At 41.0% G+C, this 22,195-nt stretch overlaps 2 protein-coding genes across 4 annotated transcripts in view; one reads left to right on the plus strand and one right to left on the minus strand.

The window, feature by feature from the left end:
* The window catches only part of LOC117554082 (glycerol-3-phosphate dehydrogenase 1-like protein), a 47,441-nt gene extending 46,138 nt beyond the window's left edge, over window positions 1-1,303 (minus strand). The window contains 1 exon segment of the mRNA XM_034228323.1: window positions 1,246-1,303. Within this exon segment, the coding sequence (XP_034084214.1) occupies window positions 1,246-1,259 (14 nt within the window). The 5' untranslated portion in view covers window positions 1,260-1,303.
* The window catches only part of LOC117554069 (oxysterol-binding protein-related protein 10-like), an 84,875-nt gene that overhangs the window by 7,346 nt on the left and 55,334 nt on the right, over window positions 1-22,195 (plus strand). For all 3 annotated transcript variants that reach the window (XM_034228298.1, XM_034228305.1, XM_034228313.1), the window contains exons 2-5: window positions 3,059-3,237; window positions 9,204-9,283; window positions 16,193-16,285; window positions 20,788-21,082. In XM_034228298.1, the coding sequence (XP_034084189.1) occupies window positions 3,059-3,237; window positions 9,204-9,283; window positions 16,193-16,285; window positions 20,788-21,082 (647 nt within the window). The remainder of the gene's footprint in view (window positions 1-3,058; window positions 3,238-9,203; window positions 9,284-16,192; window positions 16,286-20,787; window positions 21,083-22,195) is intronic.

Consider the following 22,195-nt stretch of genomic DNA (forward strand, 5'->3'; position numbering starts at 1 on the left):
GAATAAGATTTGTCCTCTCGCTCATAACTGGAGGAGAATGCTGACTGAGCAATACTGCTCTAACAGCAGTTATGATAGTGTGTGTGTTTGAGAGGGTGAAAGTGGGAAATAGAGGAAAACAGAGACAGTGTAAGAAGGACATTCAAAGGGGAGAGATAAAATAATACAACCAGTGCATGACACTGACTCTCAATGGATGTGCTTTTATGTTGTTTCTCCCCACCACGCTGCAGAGGATGTTACAATAATTTGTGTCTCACTCCCTCACGGTGTCTCTGAATTTAAAGGGCACCTGCTATATTTTTCAGGTCTTAACCTTTCCTGTAGTGTTTTATACAGGTTTTTATGCATGTAAATGTTCTGCAAAGGCTAAAATCCCCAAGTTCCCTCCAGAGGGAGTTTCTCTCCCACACACTCCCTCCCCCCCTGCCTAAAACGGCTCCGTTGGACTCCTTTGTTTATTTCCCAAACAAAGTGACATCACCATGTATCACTCGCGCTTCTATTGGTTCTTCTATTCCAAAAGAAAAATAAAGACATTTCTGATAATTAAAGCATGTAAACATGTCGCACAACATGCCCAAAACACACATTTGAACCTGGAAATTAGCATAAATATATAAAGTAGCCAACATATTCTTTCAAAGATAATTGGTTATTGCGTATTTTTAATATCCATAGTTCTATAATATAGAATTTATATTACAAAAAATCATTACTCTGTTACCTTGGTTGGTTATTGGCTAATGGTGACATAAGCCAAAAAAACATTATGACATCATAAAGTGGCCCAAATCTGATCAGCTCATTTTCAGACAAGTTTTTATATAAATGGATCAGGATAAAAAGTGAGCAAATATTTTTTCCTGAAACTTTCAGAATCTCTTTACACAGGGGGGACACAAGTTGATGTATAAAAGACATGAGAAAGTGGATTTTGCACAATAGGTGACCTTTAAGTCTGTACAAGTAATAGCATACCAGGTGTTTTTTCTTGCATCTTTTCCCTCCCCAAAGGTGCCAAAGTATTGGTGTTTGAGAGTGTGTGAACGAGATAAAATTGGATTAGATGTTGAGCAGTTTCGCACCTTGTATGGCAGCTGCCGTCAGTGTAAGAATTAACATGCGGTGTGAAAGCACTGGAGGCTGGAAGACTCTAAACGCACTTTATAAAATCCTACCCTTTACAGTCTCAGACAAATACATGGAAAGTTAAGAGATCACCAATGTTTTAGAATTGCTTACCTTACTGAACTCATTGGACCTCTGGTGAGGGTCAGCCTGTCCACAGGTGGGAGATTCACCATTTGGTGATCTTGTGAAAGAAATACTAAGTTAGAGTTAAACACTCTGTAGAGATGGTAAAAGACCTCAGGAAGAACGTAGCCCCTCCCACCTCCATCCCCATGTGGGACTCCTTATGCTGTGCAAGCCATGTGTGTGTCTGTACAGTATAAACATACTTCTTAATAAACTTGGTTCTGATTTGAAGATTTTTTGATGTTGCTCAGTTTATTGGTAGGCTACTTTATTGGAAAATGGTTCAAATGTAAGTGATGGTTTGTCATGCCTGAGAACAAACAGAGGCCAAAAAGGGGGTGAATGACACGATGAGGTTCAGCCAGGGGCGCTCTGGCCATCTGTGTTCTGGAGAATCACAGTACGGCTGTTAGTCAAGTGCGACTGATCGCGGCATACATGTATAATTATGTGTTTGTTCCTTTAAATATCATGATTGCCAAGTAAAGATATATTTGCTGATACCCTAATTTCAGATTAGGGTAAAGCAAATCTAAAGCACTGCTGCTGCATTTTCAAGGCAAGGCCAGTGTATTTATATATACAGTAGCACCTTTCAACACAAGGCAATTCAAAGTGCTTCACAAAAATGAAAAACCTTGAGATAAGAAATAGTGCAGTGGTAACACATTATAAAATGGCATTTAAAAACAGTCATTAAAAAGAGAATCAAGTAAACATAAAACAAGCCATTATAAAAAAATATTAAGAGCATTAAGAAATCATTTGCTCCCATTCATGTGGCTTGCTATTCTTGGACCTCCTGTAGTCACTTAGGTCAACAACAAAAGGTATTTTATTTCTACCATCACTTAAGAAATAGTGACTTTTGAGCACTTTGTTAAGACATGGTTAGAGCTGCCGGAGCGCATCGGTACAACGCAATGTTTCCAAGGAAAAAACAGTATTTTGGAAAAGGAAAAAACAGTATTTTGGAAAAGGAAAAACACTACTTGCAGAATGTGAAGTTATAACCGGGGCATCTGGCTGTGTAGAGTTGGGTGTGGTTATATAGCAGCAGCTTTCTTTCAGCAGATCTAATCAAGTTATCTGTGCTGGTGTGGCACATCTCAGAGGCTTCATCATTCTTTCTGCTTTTACATGCTGCAGGGATTTCATGAAGTGAAGGAGCTTTTTTATATTATAAATCAGCTGTGAGCAGCAGATACTGTAAGAATCACCTACATTCATTCTTATATCAATGCAGAGTGGTTTACTAACTATCCTGCTGGGCCAATTCTGGCTAAAGAGCGATCATTGAGAGTGGTAACATAACATTTGAATCCAGCCACAATTTAGCCGTAATTGTTGTGAGCTGGGCTGGGTCGAAGTTCAGGGACGATTTTCAGTCCCAGTCCCTCCCTGGGTTCAGCTAGATACGTTAACCTAAGTAAATGTCAACTATACTTGATGCCGTAGGACCCAACAAGATTTTTCTTTCAAACAATTCATTCAACAAGCATAAACTTGCAGATAAAGTGATGAATTTAACTGGTAACCTAAGGCAAACGCATGCTTTTTAAGCCAATGGCAAATTATTAAGAACAACCAAAAACTAAAGCTCTTTCTAGCCAAAGCGGTTAGCCTAAATAGCCACATTTGTTTCATGTTGAAATTAGTGAAATATTTGTAGATTTAATAGCTGAGACTCCAACCCCAACACCCAAACCAGCCCTTCTCTCTCTGTCACACCGCTCTCCATCTCTTGTTTTTTCTTTTAAAACTCTCTTCATCTCTCTTTCACTTCTCTCTCCTGCAGATATTTTGTTCTGGATCCAGAGGTTGGTCAGCTCCAATATCATCTGAATGAACTGAGTAAGAGCCAGCGACCGCCCAGAGGGTCTATGCCTCTCTTAGGAGCCGTGGTGGTCTCAGCTGATGAGTTTCAATACATGTTTACCATTCAGTCCACTACTGAGGATTCCTACAAACTCAGAGGTAAGAGAATTACGTCCAAACACATAATAACTAACCTTACAACCGGACTCTACTCGACTTTCCTGGAGTCTTGCTTTAATTTCATACTTTATCTAGCTGGGAATGTTGGTATTGGCAGTAATGGAAGAAAAATATATTTGTTCTAAGGAGATTTATGTAAGGGATGCAACGAGGTGGTTATTAAAATGGTGATTAGGATCCTGACGCGAAGTGATCATATTAGCCACGTTCACACCGCAGTACTTTTCCCACTTTAGTTCCGATATAGTTCAGAAATGTCGCGTTCACACCAAAAAGAGCCGGAACTAAAATTAGTTCATGAGAACCTTTTTACCCCCTTTTCAGAGAGCAGGGACTTTCGTGGGAGAAAAAGGTTCTTATGTCTGATTGGCTGGGCGGATTGCAAACCACGCCCCGTAAAACTCCCAAAACGTTTTGTGAAGCCGCCATTTTATTATCCTCGCATTAGCATTATTAGCATTAGCATTAGCCCAGCGCACAAACGCAGAGAGACTAATTTATGGCAACACAAAAGAAAACATGGGAGCGGTGGAGTGTTGAGGAGGTGTCGGCGTTCTGGCGATTTACTAGGAAGGCTTCAGTAGAAGCTGCTGGGAGTCCCAGCAGCTTCTACTGAAGCCAGTCCCCAACTCCGGGGACTTCCGGCCGGGGACTTTGGGTGGCAGTATACACCGTGAAGTTGTTTGCGGCCTGCCAGTAAACCCAAAGCAGAAGAAGAAGAAGTGACGTCAGCAGCTTCCTTTTGTCTAATCCGTCCCTCAGGGATTTATTCCGGTGTGAAGAGTTCTCATGAACTAAGTTCTGATGAACCTTTGTGGGAAAAGTACTGCGGTGTGAATGCGCCTATTTCTCCCTCTTAGAAAAATGTTTTCCGTTGCATTGCCTACCAACGTCCGAACTGCGGCCACGGCAACATATCCAAAGTTTGATGTTTTCCACAAATATCAAAATGAATATTCAAAATGTATTCTATACGGTTTTCTGATGGAGAAAACTAATGTTTGTCATCCACAGCTGGCGTTGAATTTACCAAATTATTTCTGCTTTTAAATACTTCTGAAATCAGAATTGAGTATTTGACTAAGCTGCGTATTAAAGTAAAATAGTAGTGAACTATTTATACCACTAAGTAAAAGTCATACTAAATAGTGCTTCAAGTGGAGATTGAAATAAAGCATTATCAGCACAATGTACCTGATTTAACTTAACAACTGTTTAAGGTGGGGCTTTCAATTCTAACACAATGTTGCATAGTTAAATGAATAATAATGCATCATGTTGGGAGCCAATCACCTGTTACATTTTTCTGGCAGTTAAACATTTAAAAATTTGTGTTTGAGTATCATTGGATCTGTTATTTTGGGGAACAATGAGTAAGAATAGTAACTTAAATCAATGTTTTTCATATCTAAATCCAAATATAAGTCTATAGCTTTTTGTGGCCTACGGCATTTGCCTACCTTTCCAAAAGGTCAAGTTTTGCCTGAGCTCTTTAAAATAAGATTGTGCCTGACCATTAAAGGCCTTGTAGGCAAGAAGGAGAATTTTAAATTCTATTCTGGATTTGATAGGGAGTAACTGCACCGCAGCCAATACAGGAGTAATATGATATGTTTCCTCATTCTTGTCAATACGCGTGACGCCACATTTTAATCAATTTAAGTGTCTTAAGAGTGTCTTTGGTACAGTCTGATAATTATGAAGTACAATACTCAATTTTAAAGTCACAAATACATGGACTTGTTTTTATGCATCGTTTGGAGGGAGGATATGCCTATGTGTTTTTTGCAAAGTGAGATGAAAGAAGACAGTCCTTGAAATGTGTTGTTGGCACCTTTCAGATACCAAGTGCTCCAGGGCCGAAGTATTCCTGTGTGACTGTCAGAGTTGTATGAATTGCTAATCTCCATATGTGACAGCTGTGATTTCCTGTTCACATGCTTCCTCGCCTGTCCATCTCTGTCTCTTCCTCCCTCTCTTTGTCACACTGATGGCTTTTTAGCGAGGCTGTGTTAAATCCAGATCAGCTATGTTTGTCCCTCCTCTGTGTAGCCTCCAAAGCTTTCATCTCATCAGCAGCAAAACAAAGATAAACCAGTCCAGACCGCTATTTGTTCTTTGTTGTCTGGTTTCTGATGCAGGGACAATGTACCAGGAACTTTAATAATGCAATATTACATTTCCTATCAAACACATTGTTACAATCTGTTCCATCAGAGAGGCCTTATTACAAACAGTTGTTAGTGCCAGAGTTGTAATGGAGGCAGAGCAATATTTATATAGCAGAGCTTATGTTATTACACTAATTAAGATAAACAAGAGTACAAGTAGCAATTTGTTTGAGCAGGGAAGAGAATTTGTTCAGTCCATGATAGTTTCCAAGAAGCAGCCCAGAGAAAGCCCAGATACATATATATATACTGTATAGGTTTATCGCTTTTGGATTTACACACAATACTTGTTAGTAGGATCAATTGCTAGATGTGTTGGGTGTTTTCAAGAAATGTGTGGACAATTAGAAAAGTTTGAATTAGAGCACACCTCCCCTTTAAAACCTGTTAAGCCCCCGCCCCCGGGGGTTAACCTCTTAAGCCCGAGGGTCCCCCCAGAGACTATGTCTCAGGGCTTCTTAACATCTATGACACTATTAATGTTCCATATCCTTTTAACGGTAAGAAACTCAGCTAACTGACAATATGAACCATTTTTAGCTAAAAGAAACACAAGAGTATTACCAAGCCTTTGAATTAGCATGGAGCGAAAAAATGCTAACTAATGCTAACGGACTTTTGCACAGCACTCACGGTAGAAATGCCCTTATTACTTATCGTAACTGCACAAAGAAGATATCCGATTAAAGCTGAGACTCCACAGATTCCACACATGTAATGTCATCACTGTACGACCCCGAATTCCCGGAGCTATCAGTCAGAAAAGAGAAAGTAAACAACATCCGGTTTCAAAAATATTACAATAATTACGTCTTACCTTTTTTGATTTGTGATCAAAAGTTGTGTTCAACGGAATAAAAACGCCGCTCAAGGTTAATCCAATGTCTTTGTGTCTGTAAGGGAAACTTCTGTAGCAATGGAGAGTCAGGACTCAGAGAGACACGGGACGAGCAGGAGTTCTGATGTCAAACACTGGCAGTTTATTACAAGCATCGGCCGGAGAATTCATATCACAAGTCACAGCAGCAGAAAGTTCTGACTGCACCGGTGGGTTGCCATGTCAATTCTGAATCCCTTCTCATCTTGGCAGAACTTTAATTAGCTTCACTCAGAGTCAACTCACATATTGGGGGGAAGGTGTACGTGACCACCTGGAGGTACTGAATTACTTATTTGACTTTATGGCTCTTGTGACCGAGAGTTGACCGGTCATAAAACTGATAATGGCAGCAATAGCTGACAGTTCCCATTCCTTAAGACAGATAACAGACTTTGGCTTCGTCGTAAACGTCAACAGGCCGAAAGGTCAAATATCTTAAGTAAAGACAAAATTAATCCCTCACAGTGTCACGTAGAATTTTTTACTGATAATCCATCATCATATTTATGGCAATATACTGGGTATAAAGTTTTGCCGTCCAGGCTTGTACTTTCAGATATGCTTCGTTTGCTTCTCTATTATGTCCGCAATGGTAATGTTTACGTGGATTTGGGAACTGCCCATCGATTCTATTGGATGTAATGGTTAAGAAAAAGGTGTAAATCACCCAAATCGACCAATGGGTTCCAGAGATATGGTCCTGCGTAAAGTATAAAGAATGCCAGCCAGCGTAAGCACATTACGCAGCAGACTTTACTTATTGTTTACTACGTAAGGAAGCAGGAATTGCAGGAGCCAGAGCGCACGGAGCACAGAGCGGACAGCAGATAACGGAATTGCAGTTTTATTGCTTATAGATTATCAGAACATTTCAAAGGGGACACAGCCACATTGGATATTAACCTATGGATTAACTACATCATCGTTTTTTATCGTTTTAATGCCATTGAAGACCAGTTTAGACCAGACAAAGACCAAGGTAAGCCATGTTAGCCTAGCGCATGTTAGTACCTAGCGCCACTTGTTTTGATGTACGTTTTTGTTGATAACGTCGCGAGTTTGTATCTTTCAGTGTTGAGGTGGGCACCGTTAGATTCTGTGTCTTTACGATCATAAACAATGTGTTGGATGTGCAGCTAGGATAAGTAATAAGGGAGCTAGGAGTGATTTTCGGTGCAGTAATAGGTTAGCATGTTTCGCTCGGGGCTAATTCAGAGGCTCACTGTTAACATTGTGTGTTTTAAAAAAATGTTTTTTTAAAAGATCAGTTAAATTAGTTTTTCCCGTTATATGGATATAAAATATTCATAGTTTATTAAATATTAAGGTTCCTTAGACGTTGTTTCCTGCAAATGACGCGATTTCGGGTCCGTGGGGCCTAAGAGGATAACAGAGTATGTTTTTTATTTTATTTTTTCACAACAGTTGTATTTTGAGGGAATGAATACCTATAGTGATCATTCTAAGTAATAAAATGATTTTTACAGTGAAAAAGTTCAAATGGAACTGATGGTTCCCAAATTACAGATGTAACCTTGCTTTGAGAGAAAAGATTATTAATTTACCCCTTTTAGAAGTGAAGATATAGTCTTTGTTGTGTTAGTGGCATTTTCGAGCCTGAAACCTGAAAAACAGGCTCAGGGCTTAAGAGGTTAAACGCAACATCTTGCAAGAAACAGCGTCTGAGGGCTTCTTAACATTTAACAACCTATTAATGTGTCATACCCACTTAACGGGAAGAAACTCAGCTACCTGACGATATGAACAATTTTTACCTAAACAAAACACAACTCTAACGCCAAGCCTCTGAATGAGCACTAAGCGAAAGAGTGCTAACGCACTTAGCACATAACTCAATGTAGAAATATGTTATACTTAATCGGATCGGCACAAACAAGATATCATATGAAAGCTGAGATTCCACAGATTCCAATGGTATAAGTATCATCACTCCACGACTCCAACACTCAGGGCAGCGAAGGCAAAACCAGACAACACACAACTTAGCTTTACGTAGCCAAAACGGCAAATACGTCTTACCTTTGCTGTTTTCTGATCAAAGTTGTGTTCAATGGCATTAAAACGCATACAACGCTGCTGAAGGTTAATCCAATGTGTCTGTGTCACTTTGAAATGATTACTGATAATCCATCATGACATTTATGGCAATAACCGAAGTTTTCATATATAGCTGCTATGAGAGCTACGAGAGTGTATGAGAGCTTCTGGTTTTGGGCATGCTGGCTACGCATCACTCATTCACCAATGGTAATGTTTAGATGGATTTAGGAACTTCCCCTCGATTCTATTGGCTCTAATGGTTCAAAAGTGGTGTCAATCATCAAAATCGACCGATGGGTTCCAGAGATATGGCAAATCCACCCAGAAGTGTTTTTTTCTTTCTAAATCTCTCTAAAAAGGTCACATTTAACTTGTTTTGCATCAATCTTGATACAGGGTACTTATTATGTTATAGTTTGGATTCCTAAAGCTTTTAGTCTACTATCCCATCATTCAAGGGTGGTTTTCACTATAAGTAATGGGGTGTTTTTGGACGGAAACTATAATTTAAATTGTTTTACTATGTTCAATCTGAATTGACTTTAAAATAAAAACATCTATATTGATTCTGACTTTTCTACATCCAACTCACAGGTTTATCATTGCTTTGAGAAAAAGATGATGAATGTACCCCTTTTAGAAGTAAAGATATTCATTTGTTCTGGGAATGTCATTTCCGAGCCTGAAAAACAGGCTTGGGGCCTAACCAACAGGTTAACAGTTAAAGCACAGTAAAAAAACATAACCTTCGATGTAGCTGATTTCCCGGCCCAGGGACAGACAGCAGGAAACACTCACATTGATTCTGTGCCTCTGTGTTCTGTTCCTGATAGCACTGGACGCCAAGGAGCAAGAGTTATGGATGACTCAACTCCAGCTGTGTTCCCGACGCCACTCTGACAGCAGCGCCAAGGTACACACACACACACACACACACACACACACACACACACACACACACACACACACACACACACACACACACACACACACACACACACACACACACACACACACACACACACACACACACACACACACACACACACACACACACACACACACACACACACACACACCATACATTGTGGTAAATGTAAAGTAAAAGTGAGTGCCTTATTGCTAACCCTGAACCTGATACTGTGCCTCTCCATATGGATCCTCTTCTTTGCTTCCCTATAGACTGATGCAGTGTTGACATACTTTGTAGGAAGTTAGCATCACAAAGGGTCCCTCGTCGAAAAGCAATTTGATTTCCCCGGATTTCAGTACATAGCAGAGAAGCTTTGTGGCCAACACTAGTTTATGATACGTAACGCATAATCTCCACTTAAAAACACCGCTTTGTACGTTTTCAAGCATAAATGCAATGGGCGGAAGTAAAAAGCTAATGATAGGCTATAAACGCACTACATCACAGAATAGTTGCGCATCACCACTATTATTCTAAAGGCGGACTCGCGTCGTGTGCACCAACACATAGATGCTTCGGACATTCACAAGTGGAGTTTTTACTGACGTATTTTATCTTGTAGAAGCAATGTGAAAGCGTGTGTTGACCACACACCTTATTTCAGCCTTCTATCCGCAAACACGTTCAAAATAGCATATCATTCAAGAAAAGGGAACCAGAAGTGGTTAATGATTAGTCTTTTTGGGGGTTTTAGGACTCATTACTGCACCACTCTACATACAGGTTTTATTCCTATCTTTATTCAAGAGCATGTTTCTTCAAGAAGCCCCCTGCTGGTAGATTATATGCTTCTGTTCAAACTACATGATTGCACTCAGAACCTACCTTGGTTGGTTAATTGGCTAAAGGTTACACAAGCCAAAAAAAATCGTTATGACATCATAAAGTCGCCAAAATCAGGTTTTTATTCAAATGGTTCAGGACAAAAAGTGAGCGAATCTTTTTTTCTGAAACTTTCAGAATCTCTTTACACAGAGAGGACACATGTTTATGTATAAAAGACATGACAAATGCATAATAGGTCCCCTTTCATCCACTTTTGGAACTGTTTTTGAAACTGTACTTTTATAAAATAGCTACACTTTAACCAACACGTTTGTTGCCGTACACTGGCAAGGATAGCGTGCATCAACCATGTAACCTCATTCCTTTTTGATGGCTGCACACAGAGGGTTATTATGTATTATGACGCACAGGGGACCCCCTCACCTCTCAACATAGTTTTTTAAAAACAGACATTTATTTCCCCATGGTGACAAATGGAAAAAAAATGAATTCTATGTTCTCCTTCTGGCTCTGCCTTTGGCAATGGCCCTACATTTCTTTGTCTCTGTAGACGGGCGGTAGAAGAAACGTACTAACTAGTGCCTTTTAAAAGAGGCCAACAGAAAATAACAACAAATTGAAGATATATAGCTTGGCCAAACCTTATACCAAACCAGTTCAAAAGACCATACAAAAAAGACTGATTCCCCCCCCCCCCCTTGACATGAAATCCCATGGTTCGGCCCAAATGGCTGCTTCAGTATTTAGCAGTCTTCAACCCTCAGCCAAAGGATACACTGAACCAGGAAGGAACCTCCCCCAATGGCCAGGGTGACCCAAAGACAAATAAAATTATTAATATAAAAAAATTCCTGTGTTAACTGTGCTAAAACATGTCAGATGAAGCTTTGTGAAGCTTTCAAGCTTTCCAGCCAATTGGTTTGTAAAATACTTATTTCTCAAGGCTTAATTTGCTTAACACAAACCCTCAAAGAGTGTGAAACAGGCAGACAGGACATCTCAACAGTGTGATCTTTATTATAGTGACTTGTTGTAGAACTGTTAAGCATCAGTGGATTTAACCAATCTGAACCAGTCACATGGTATCGACGGGCAACGAGGCATCAATGACTTTCCTGGCCTAAAACGATACAAGCCTCGATATTCGCTTCACAAAAAACCTCCTGGATTACTCGACCCGACCGATCACTAGTTTAAATCACATAAACAGTTAACCATTTAAATAAATTCTGTGGTGTTGATTGTTGGAAAATCTGCAATGTGCAATACAGACACTTTTATTTGTAATTTTACTGTGCAATTATCACTTTTATGTGAAAAACATACATTTTGTATTACATTCGGATAGAGGTGAGAGTGCAGCGTGATTGCATGACTCGCTTTTTAAATGTTGGTTTTCTAGGGCAAGAGCTTCACAGGTTGGGATGATAGAAGGACTGCTAATATAAAAGTGTTTCACTTGCTTACATATGAGGTCGAGTTAAGGAATTGATTTGACTGCCTGGCTGACTTCTGGCTGTCTGCCCTCTGAACATTAGGAACATTGTCTGCTGAGCCTTAGATGAGTCATTTACTGAAGATGATGGAGTGTGTCTGCTAAAGGTCTAAATGCAAAGAAACGGAGAAAGAAAGAGGCCATGACATATTCAACTCCATATTCAAGTGCCTTTATTTCAGCGTTGAGACAAAAGGGATGACATTTCCAAATAATCCCACAATAGTGTTTCTGCTTTTGGTAAATCCAAAAGTAAAAAAGGTGTATGCGTTATTTTTGTTAGATTTTTACAGGTGGTGCTTAGAAGATGTCAACAAGTCCTCCTAACTTTTATTTTGTTCAATGCTTTCGGAACCAACTCTTATGACTATCTTTGTCCCAACCTTTCTCAGCCTAGTTTAGGTCTGGGATCACTTGCTAGAGAAACGTCTGCATGGGTGTTTTTATGTTTCCACAAACATCTAATACACTTTCGAAGATGTTCTATTGCATCTCCTTTTCCCGCTGTTGTGATTATGTATCACATGAGCATTTTCATTTTATATTATTATAAAGCAATAAATCTTTCTTGGTTCTCTGGAAGAGAGACAGGAAGTGATTGTCTAATTTTCCTTTCCTGTTAGAGAGTGATTTGCTTTCTTAGAGACAAAACAAATTGAGGGGAAAACAGGCCATTGAAGTACACATGATACATTTGTTTTATGTACAGATACAAGCTCCCAGCATGAAGAAAATTGCTCCTATAATAAAGAGGCAGATATCCAGAGAGGCTGGATATTATACCTGTGTGTGATACAGTACTGTAGGTAAGGGCAGGCAGGGTTTGTTGGCTAAGCAAAGGCAGAGTAAAGGGAACAAAGTGTCACACCAAAACAAAAACACTATAATGGCTCTAAACATCTTAATTGAAATGGATCAAAGTTTTCCACATCAGTATTAGTCCCTTCCTGCCTCCCATGGCTGAGAGCAAAGCATTAACCATGGATGTGTAAAGGGAACTGGATACAGCATTGTAGACAGGCCCCATAGTTGCTCAGTGTGGCATGATCCCAAAATGGAGAGAATGTAGATTAAAAAAAGTACCAGGATCATCCCGGGCCTTGGGACCATGATCCGCCACAGACAAAATGTCAACTCTTTAAAGCAGCGTAGTAATTGTAACTGGCTTTAACTCAAATTATGTATGCATTTGCATATACTTTATTCCCTTTATAGACTACAAATACAGTAAAAAAAACATCCGATGTATTGTAATGAAGGTCAAATGGTTGACATTTTTAAGCATTTAAGAAATGATCAGCTATCACAAATCCTAAAACATAAAAGGGTAAAATGTAATTTATTTCAGATTTTAGTCACAGCCTTAATGCATGTCCCTGTCTCCTGGTTCATTGGTCTATCGTGTTTACTTTTGAGATACATCCAAAAATATATTTGTAACAATTACGAGTACAGTAGAGTCTTAACATCAGTGAACAAACCCAGTTAGTTATCAACTACACACTATTATCCGTATCCTCAAAGATTATAAGGAACATTGTAATTCTACACATAAAGTGCACATAAGGTGCATATGAATGAAAAGAGTTTCAGTTAATTGTTTCTGAAGTCTGCATGCATACTTGATTTGAGCTGTGACAGCATTGTGTCTTGTAATAGCTTTCCTCTTGCTTTTTCATAACCCAGCGCTGATGACTCACTCTCCCCTAAGAGCGCGGCGTGTGAGTGCAGCACGATCTGAGCGCTGCCTGTTCGTATGTGTGAGAGTGTCTGAGAGAGTGACAAGGAATGCGATAAAAAAGACATAATTAGATCTCTTTATATATATATCTGCACCTTGGCCAGCATATATGTATACATGGTTGGGAGTGTTACTTTAAAAATGTATTCTGTTACAATTAATAGTAACCTTTAATACATTGTAATTTATTAACCTAATATAGAAGTAATGTAACTTGATTACTTTGTTACATTTTGATTACTTCAATATCAAATGCAATGCAAATCAATACAAGAGAAAATAATTACTGACAAGATGTTTTTTATTTAAAGGTCACCTATTATACTCTTTTCAACAATATATTATAGGTGTCAGATATATACAAACATGTCTCTGAAGTGTTTGGCTCCAAATACCAAACAGATCATCCCATAATCCCCTCTGTTTCAGGCCTGATCCAAAAGTGCTGATTCTCTGTCTGTAGCTTTAAATGCTAATGAGCTGCTGCTGGCCACGCCCCTCTGAGAAATGTTTGGTTTAAAAAAACAAAAACACAATAGGCGCATTCACACCGCAGTACTTTTCCCACAAAGGTTCATGAGTACTTAGTTCATGAGAACTCTTTTGTCGCGTTCACACCAAAAAGAGCCGGTACTCAAATTAGTTCATGAGAACCTTTTCACCCCCACGAAAGTCCCTGCTAGAGAGCAGGGACTTTCGTGCCGCTCTCTTGTGAGAAAAGAGCTATATTTCTGATTGGCTGGGCGGATTGCAAACCACGCCCCGTAAAACTCCCAAAAAGTTTTGTGAAGCCGCCATTTTATTATCCTCGCATTAGCATTATTAGCATTAGCATTAGCCCAGCGCAGAAACGCAGAGAGACTAACTTATGGCAAGTCCCAGCAGCTTCAGTAGAAGCCAGTCCCCAACTCCGGGGACTTCCGGCCGGGGACTTTGGGCGGCAGTATACGCCGTGAAGTGGTTTGCGGCCTGCCAGTAAACCCAAAGCAGAAGAAGAAGAAGTGACGTCAGCGGCTTTATTTGCCTAATCCACCCCCAGGGATTTATTCCGATGTGAACGCGATCTGTACTTAGTTCATGAGAACTAAAGAGTTCACATGAACTAAGTTCTGATGAACCTTTGTGGGAAAAGTACTGCGTTGTGAATGCATCTAATGGTGCTCCAGGAGGAGATTCAGGTGATAAGGTGTGGGGGGGGTTACCTTGGTTGGTTATTGGTCCTGATTATGTAATCCTGTTACCTGTAATCCATTACTCCGAAAGCCTGATTGTCAGTCTTGCTGAAAGTGTAAAGTCTGTTCTTTCATTTCAAACCGTTCTGATCTGGCTTGGGAGAGTTGATGTTCTCCCAGAGCTCATGGCACACCTCACACTGAAAAGTGGATGATCAGTCATGTATCTTAACCTTGGGGGAGCATTGACAACCATCAAGAGCGCATTTTAACCTGATGGTTTTGGTAGATAAAAGAAAACGGGGGACCCACAATTCGAATAATTACCTTCCAAGAACCATAAACATTCATAGAATATTACTTGAGAATCTATGCAGATGTTGTCTATAACTTGCCCTGGACCGAGGTATTGGAATAACGGACAGACTGACAATCCAACGCTGCTTTTCTTAAGGGCTGGAGACAGTCCCAAACTAACCCGACCAATTTCACACTACATGGTGCCTCTCAGTCACAGGGGGGCATACATTATAATATACATTGGCACCCACCACAAATTTGGACTCATAAAAACATGTGAGCATTAAAACAAACTCAAATCATTTCAGGTAAACAAGTATAGCTGCATCTTGTTTTTTTCAATTAAGCTTAAAGGTGGGGTAGGTAATTTTGGAGAAACCAGCTCGAGTGCGCTAGAATTTGAAAATACACAACCGAAAAAAATCTGCCACTTCCTTACAGAGCCCCTCCTCCAACACACACGAACGCGCACATGACCAATGAGGGCACGAGATAAGTTTGTGCACAGATGGAAGGCTGACAGGCAGGTAGGCCATCCAGTTACTTTAGCCGGGCCGGCTCAGATGATTGGGCGTGCTTTTTACAGCGCTACGGCTTCCACAGATGATATTTTTATGTATTTATTGTCAAAGCATTTCATATATTCATTGCTATCGGGACGTTAAGAGCATTCCATGGAATATAACAAAAAGTGTTTCTGAAATAAATTACATACCCCACCTTTAATACAACATACAATCTGCAGTGGGTTTCTTTGCTGCTGCACTGATTGCAGTGGTTTCATATACACAGCATGTAATAGTATGTAGAATTTGTTTGACTGAGCCCCTAAGACTGGAGATTAGAGGCAGTCAAATGTCCTGACGGGGGATAAAGAAAAAGCTTTAGTTGCTGTTGAACTCATAAGTATGAGTGCGCATGTGACAGACATTGATCTCAGCTCATCTCACACACTAATTTAACACGACTCATTATCAAACATGATTAAACACTCTGTGACTTCTCATTGCCTCTGCTCTGCAGCAGCCATGTCAGAAGAAAGAACGACATTTTCCTTTCTTTCTTCATACTGTGGTGCTCCCTCTTCCCACTTCTATCACATCTCAAATTCCTCCTGGACTTTAATCTCAATCTCTGCAGAACCAGGGTTTATTGTCTCCTACAATCTCTGGAGAGGCGGTTACTGTTTATGTTGAGCGAGAGTCTAACCAGAATCATGCAGTGTCAATCACAGCATCAACTCTCAATATTACTGCTTTGAGGAAGAAGAGGTGACAAGTCATTGCTTCCCCAAGTTGGTTACATGATGCTTTTGCTTCCTTGATTATGAAATTGTTCTTTGTGTCTGTGTGAAGGTGATGATCCAGGCTGAAGGGCAGCAGAAGATCCTGGTCAACTCTATAGAGTCCCTACCCCCCCGAGGTGGACCCCTCGCTTCCCTGGATGAGGTAATTAGATAAGTAACCAATGAAAAGCATAATGCATGATCCAATTATATTAAACCAATAACTCTTTAAAGTCTGCTCGTGGTATTGTGCTCTGCCTTTTTGAATTGAATACAGAACAGCGTTTTCAAGACAAGGTTATTGTTTGATGCGGTTCATTTCAAATCAAATTTTCTCATACCCTCGTTGACCCCACTCACTCTTTCCACGCCTTGTGACCAATCAATCAAAGTTACTTGTGCTTCTGGAGGGCATACCATTGATTTTTTTGTGATGCTTTCTATATGCAAGACAAGAAGTCCCATTTTGGATGAGACAATCCATGACACACAAATAAAAAACACGATACGATACATTGCAAGACATGTTGCGATACCACACATTACGAAACGACACAATACGACACGATACGATATGTTACGTTATGATGCCTAACGGTATGATACATTACATTATAATACGATACATTATAATGAAATACAAAATACTTTATTGTCCTGGGATTTACCTCTGTATTAAATTTGAGAAATGACTTGTGCACTAAAGAGTGCTTCTTATTAAGGGGTGACTGTGGCTGCGAGGGATTGTGTTAGTCTTTTAACCAGAAGGTTGTTGGTTTGATCCCAGCCCGTGCAGTCAACATTGGGCAAGATACTTAACCCTAAGATCTGTGAATACTATAATTAATTTACAAATAAACTAAAGGAATTTGTGAATATCTCTTTAACATTGACAACTTTCGATCAGGCATTTGTGAATCCATTTTGTATTTGTCAACCAAAAATGCACTTGTGGATCTCAAATCTCTGCTTGTGGATCTCAAATCTCTGCTTGTGGATCGTCTTTTTACACACTGGAGCCTCATCCCAATACCGCTCCTCGACTCCTCCTTTCCCTCACTCGCTTCCCTTCCTTGCGTCTTAGCTCCGCCTCCGTAAGATGCGAGCGAGAGACACGAGGAGGTGACGCGAGGACAGAGGAGTCCTCAGGTATTAATTGGGATGTCCTCGTTCACTCAAACGTCACTTTTAAACGATGTCTGTTAATGATGACATGTGCACAGCTGTATCCCCTCTCATCGGGCTTAACTGAATAACCCCTTAGAACCGGCCCATTAATTGTTAAATATTTATTTAAATGAATGAATCTTTCTCTTGTTAATCAAGGAATTCAATATTTGATGGTTGGTCCTGCTTTTTTGTTCCGTTTTGTTGTAAAATGTAGCCTAGATTTAAATAAAAATATAATTATAGTAATGTGAAAGCCTTTTAGAAATGAATTGCACATAATAATTCCCACGGAGCTGTGAGCACTTATACATTTATGTGACGCTTTTCCACTCATCTTCCAGTTGTGGGTTTTCCTCTGTTGAAATCGACCAGCTGTAAAGGTGGGGGCGGGGCTTTTATACGCGAGTAGTGAAAACACTTCCGTGTAGTCTGCTCGCGTGTATCCTCCCTTTCGTCTCCTCCCGCACCCCTCCTCCCTCACCCCTCCTCGACTCCTCCGTGTGCATTTCAGCTATTCGGACGTCCTTCAAAATGGCGTGTCTTGATCGATTTCCGGGTCAAGTCCCGGAGGAGGGGAAGAGATGAGTCGAGGAGGGGTATTGGGATGAGGCTACAGAGTTTTGAGACAAACTTTCTGCCAGGTCTCGACCTAAATCTGCTCGTGTCACTCGGTTATTTTCGGAAACCACGTGATGGCCTGCTGATGACGACATTTCCGCATTTCAAGGTTTCAAAGTAAGAGCCTCTGGAGTCGACGCTCGCAGCGCCATGTCGAAGTGCGCATATTCTACGTATTTAATCCGATCTTTTCGATTATAAGGAGTACAAATATCATGCAGATAACCACCGAATCGCTGGAACTGTAGCTTTCCAGCGGTACCTATTGTGAGACTTTACCTGACGACTCACAGCAGCCAATAAGGCCGCTCAAAGCAGCTTGACTTTGCGTTCCACTGTGTGGGATTTGGTTGTATCGTATGTCGGTCAAGTAAATCTCGGCCGGGGCAGCTGCAGCTATGTTGGTCTGAAATTACAAATTTCAGACCAACAAAAGTAGATTTAGATGTTTTAGGAGTGAGATAGAGATTAGTATCTAATATATGCATCCAATGAAGCATTGCATGAAGTCTGTTGATGACCAGAGTTGGGTGTAACGCGTTACAAAGTAAATTCAGTAATCACACTACAGTTACTAACATTGCCCCGCCACGCGTTACTTAGTTACTTACTAAAATCAGTCATAATCAAACCTCAACAAGCACCTGCAAAGAACACATGCTAAGGTGAAGCTAACGCACAGCTATTTGTTGTTTGTTTATATCACGTAGTCTGTTCTTCTTCTCTGTTTTCCGGTTGTTGCCTGTTTTGAATGACGAATACACACTACCGCCGCCTGCTGGTAAGGAGAGTTATTGCCACTCACGCATGCGCAGTTCGTACGTGCTCGGCTGAAGTCTTTGCGGTGTGTTCCAGTCTGGTTCCAGTGCAACACATGGCCAACACGCAGGAGAACACGCCGACGCAACAGCGTGAGCAGAGATAGACTGCGCAAAATATACAGATAGCAGGAGACAGAGGACAACCATGGTCAGATAGGAAAACATTCAGGATCTGGATCAGTCTTATGGAAACTGAACTAAAGAGAACATTTGAAACTTTAGCAGTCTGCGTGATCTGCCTGCAGGGAGGGGCGGGCCGGCCCTGCGAGTAAAGTAACAAGTAAAGTAACGAGTAAAGTAACGAGTTACTTTATGTAGAGAGTAACGAAGTAGTGTAATATATTACTTTTTAAAAAAGTAATATGTAATATGTAATATATTACTTTTATTTAGTAACGACCCCATCTCTGTTGATGACCAGAGGCTGTTGTTGGGGCTGCATAAACGTTTTTTTAATTTTGTTGTGCAGGCAGACCATGCAGGCCAGCCCGATGGTCACCAAGGTTCATATTTTAATAGCATTTCTACAAAAAAAGCCCAGGCGAGCCTAACATGTGAAAATATGGCTTAGACCTCAGAGAGTTCAACTTGGGCATGCGACCACAGTTTTACTGTATTTTGTTTTGAAAATCCACAGCGGAGGCTTGTGTCGTACTACATGCATTTTGCATTTCTCTCAGTAGCCAACGATCTGTGAGTCTGTTGGCTCGGACATAAACTCAGTAATAAATGTAGTCTAAATTTTATATGAGGTGTAAAACCTGAGCATTTTTAATCGCATTTGAACTAAATGCTTATATAATCTGTAGTTGTATTTGTATTGTTGATTTAATGTGTGAACGAGGCGATATAGAGAAGTTAAGCTGTAGTTATTATTAGGCTGTACTTTGTTGTACTGTTGGAGTGGTGAGCAGGCCTATGGTTTTTGGATATTTGGGGAGTTAGGTGGTCCGTGAGTGTTTTCTTATTGGTTAAGTGGTCCTTAGGCGCTTTCACACTGCGGTACTTTTCCCACAAAGGTTCATGTGAACTTAGTTCATGTGAACTCTTTTATCGCGTTCACACCAAAAAGAGCCGGTACTAAAATTAGTTCATGTGAACCTTTTTACCCCCTTGAAAGTCCCTGCTAGAGAGCAGGGACTTTCGAACGGCTCTTTTGTGAGAAAAGAGCTACATTTCTGATTGGCTGGAAGGATTGCAAACCACGCCCCGTAAAACTCCCAAAAAAGTTTTGTGAAGCCGCCATTTTATTATCCTCGCATTAGCATTATTAGCATTAGCATTAACCCAGCGCAGAAACGCAGAGAGACTAACTTATGGCAACACAAAATAAAACATGGGAGTGGTGGAGATGAGGAGGTGTCGGCGTTCTGGCGATTTACTCGGAAGGCTTCAGTAGAAGCTGCTGGGAGTCCCAGCAGCTTCTACTGAAGCCAGTCCCTAACTCCGGGGACTTCCGGCCGGGGACTTTGGGCGGCAGTATACGCCGTGAAGTGGTTTGCGGCCTGCCAGTAAACCCAAAGCAGAAGAAGAAGAAGTGACGTCAGCGGCTTCATTTGCCTAATCCACCCCCAGGGACTTTTTCCAGTGTGAACGCGATCTGTACTTAGTTCATGAGAACTAAAGAGTTCTCATGAACTAAGTTCACATGAACCTTTGTGGGAAAAGTACCGCAGTATGAAAGCGCCTCTTGGTATGAAAAAGTTTGAGAAACAATGGGAGAGCAAGTGGTACTGCTCTGCATGAATGAGGTGTGAATGGGTGAACGACTCGCTACTCGTAAAGCTATGAAGCGACGCTTTGAGGGGTCGAAAAGACCTGATAAAGCTCAATATAAGTGCAATCCATTTACCATTAAATCCTGAGATCCTGTATCTCTGATTCAATTGGTGGTGCAGTTTTGACTATAAAGCGGTGGACAAACACCACGTAGTGTTGCAGTACTGTAGAACCCTCACACTCATAGATGATAAACCAAGAAAAATCTGAAACTAAAATGTGAATGTTTCCCCTTCTCACCGTCCTTTTTATCTCTCTCCTCCTTCCATTGGACAAGGACCTTCTCCTTTTTAAGGCCACTTCAGCTGCCACTCTGAGCTGCCTGGGGGAGTGCCTCAGTATGCTGCAGCACAATGTGGTCCAGGCCCTCAACCAGAACCAGAACCAGAACCACATGCCGAGTCCCAGCAACAGTTCAGCGGGTTTGAATCAGGCAGCGGCCCCGGACAGAGTCAGGTCCTGGAGTCAGCGCTCCACTGTGAGCCAGGTGGAGCCGGGGGGCCTCAGGTCTGAGAGCCCGACCCGCAACTTTAATGAGAGCCACATCCAGAGCCAGGACCGGGAACACGCGGGTGAGTTTACTGATGGCTGGTAACATTTGAATAACCAGTGGAGGAAAGGATGAAACTTTTTGTCACCATCTTTATTTGGTATTAACATGGGACCTCATTCCAACCCATTACTGTAAATGTAGAACCGAGCAAGGGCAAGCATACCTTACTGCCTCTAGCTTATCTCCTTTGCTGTCCATCACAAAGCGATAATTTATCCTTTGCGAAATAATTTTCCAAGCGAGACCTGGCTAGGAAAGCCAACAATATGATTAAAACGATAGCTTAGTTAGCAGGACAACTTAAAAAATAATCAAAAGAAGGCCTTTGTCAGTCTCTATCTGTCACCATATCACCAAAAGTATCATTGCATTTTGTTAAAGGGCCCATGTCATGTCCATTTCTACTGATCATAATTCCATTGATGAGGTATACTAAAATAGATTTATACTGTGTAATTTTCCAAACTCACATTGGTTTCTCAAACAGCATCTCTGTATAGTATGTGTATTCACTCTCTGTCCTAAACGGCTTGTTGGAGCTCCTGACCCCCCTCCCTGTGAGCCCAGTGTGCTCTGATTGGTTGGGCCGTTGAGAGGCTCGTTGCTGCTCGCCGCTGCTGCGAGGAGCAGACAGGCTCCCGGGTCGGCGATACAGCGAGAACAAGCAAAACTCATCCTGAGCACACAAACACTCACAGCCGAAGTAAAAACAATAAGTGTGGCTTGATATTGAGTAAGAAAAAGTTTTATAACGCGGTGAGAATGGGTCTGCGGAGAGCATTTCTCCGCGATCCCAACTTAGCAAACCCGAAAAACGTTTACCCATTTAAACAGTCGTGGTAGATACCTTGTTTGTTTTAAACATCATAAATACACAAACAACAATGAATACTTACAGGTTGTGTACCCGAATCTCCCGCTGGTCCAAACAAAGTAGGAACAGCATCGTTCTTCAGTGCCCTACGCTGTACATATCCGGCATGAATCGCTGAAAGGTTTGTGAAGCTTTGTTTCGTGAAATGCTGGCAGAGGGTGTGGCCTCTGGGTATTCACATGTCACAGTACCCAGGAAGAAAACAATGGAAAATGAGAAATCTCCAACGAGGCGTTTTGGGGCAGCATCAGTGGCGAG

The sequence above is a fragment of the Gymnodraco acuticeps genome, unplaced genomic scaffold (assembly GCF_902827175.1).
Source record: "Gymnodraco acuticeps unplaced genomic scaffold, fGymAcu1.1, whole genome shotgun sequence".
Lineage (NCBI taxonomy): Eukaryota > Metazoa > Chordata > Actinopteri > Perciformes > Bathydraconidae > Gymnodraco > Gymnodraco acuticeps.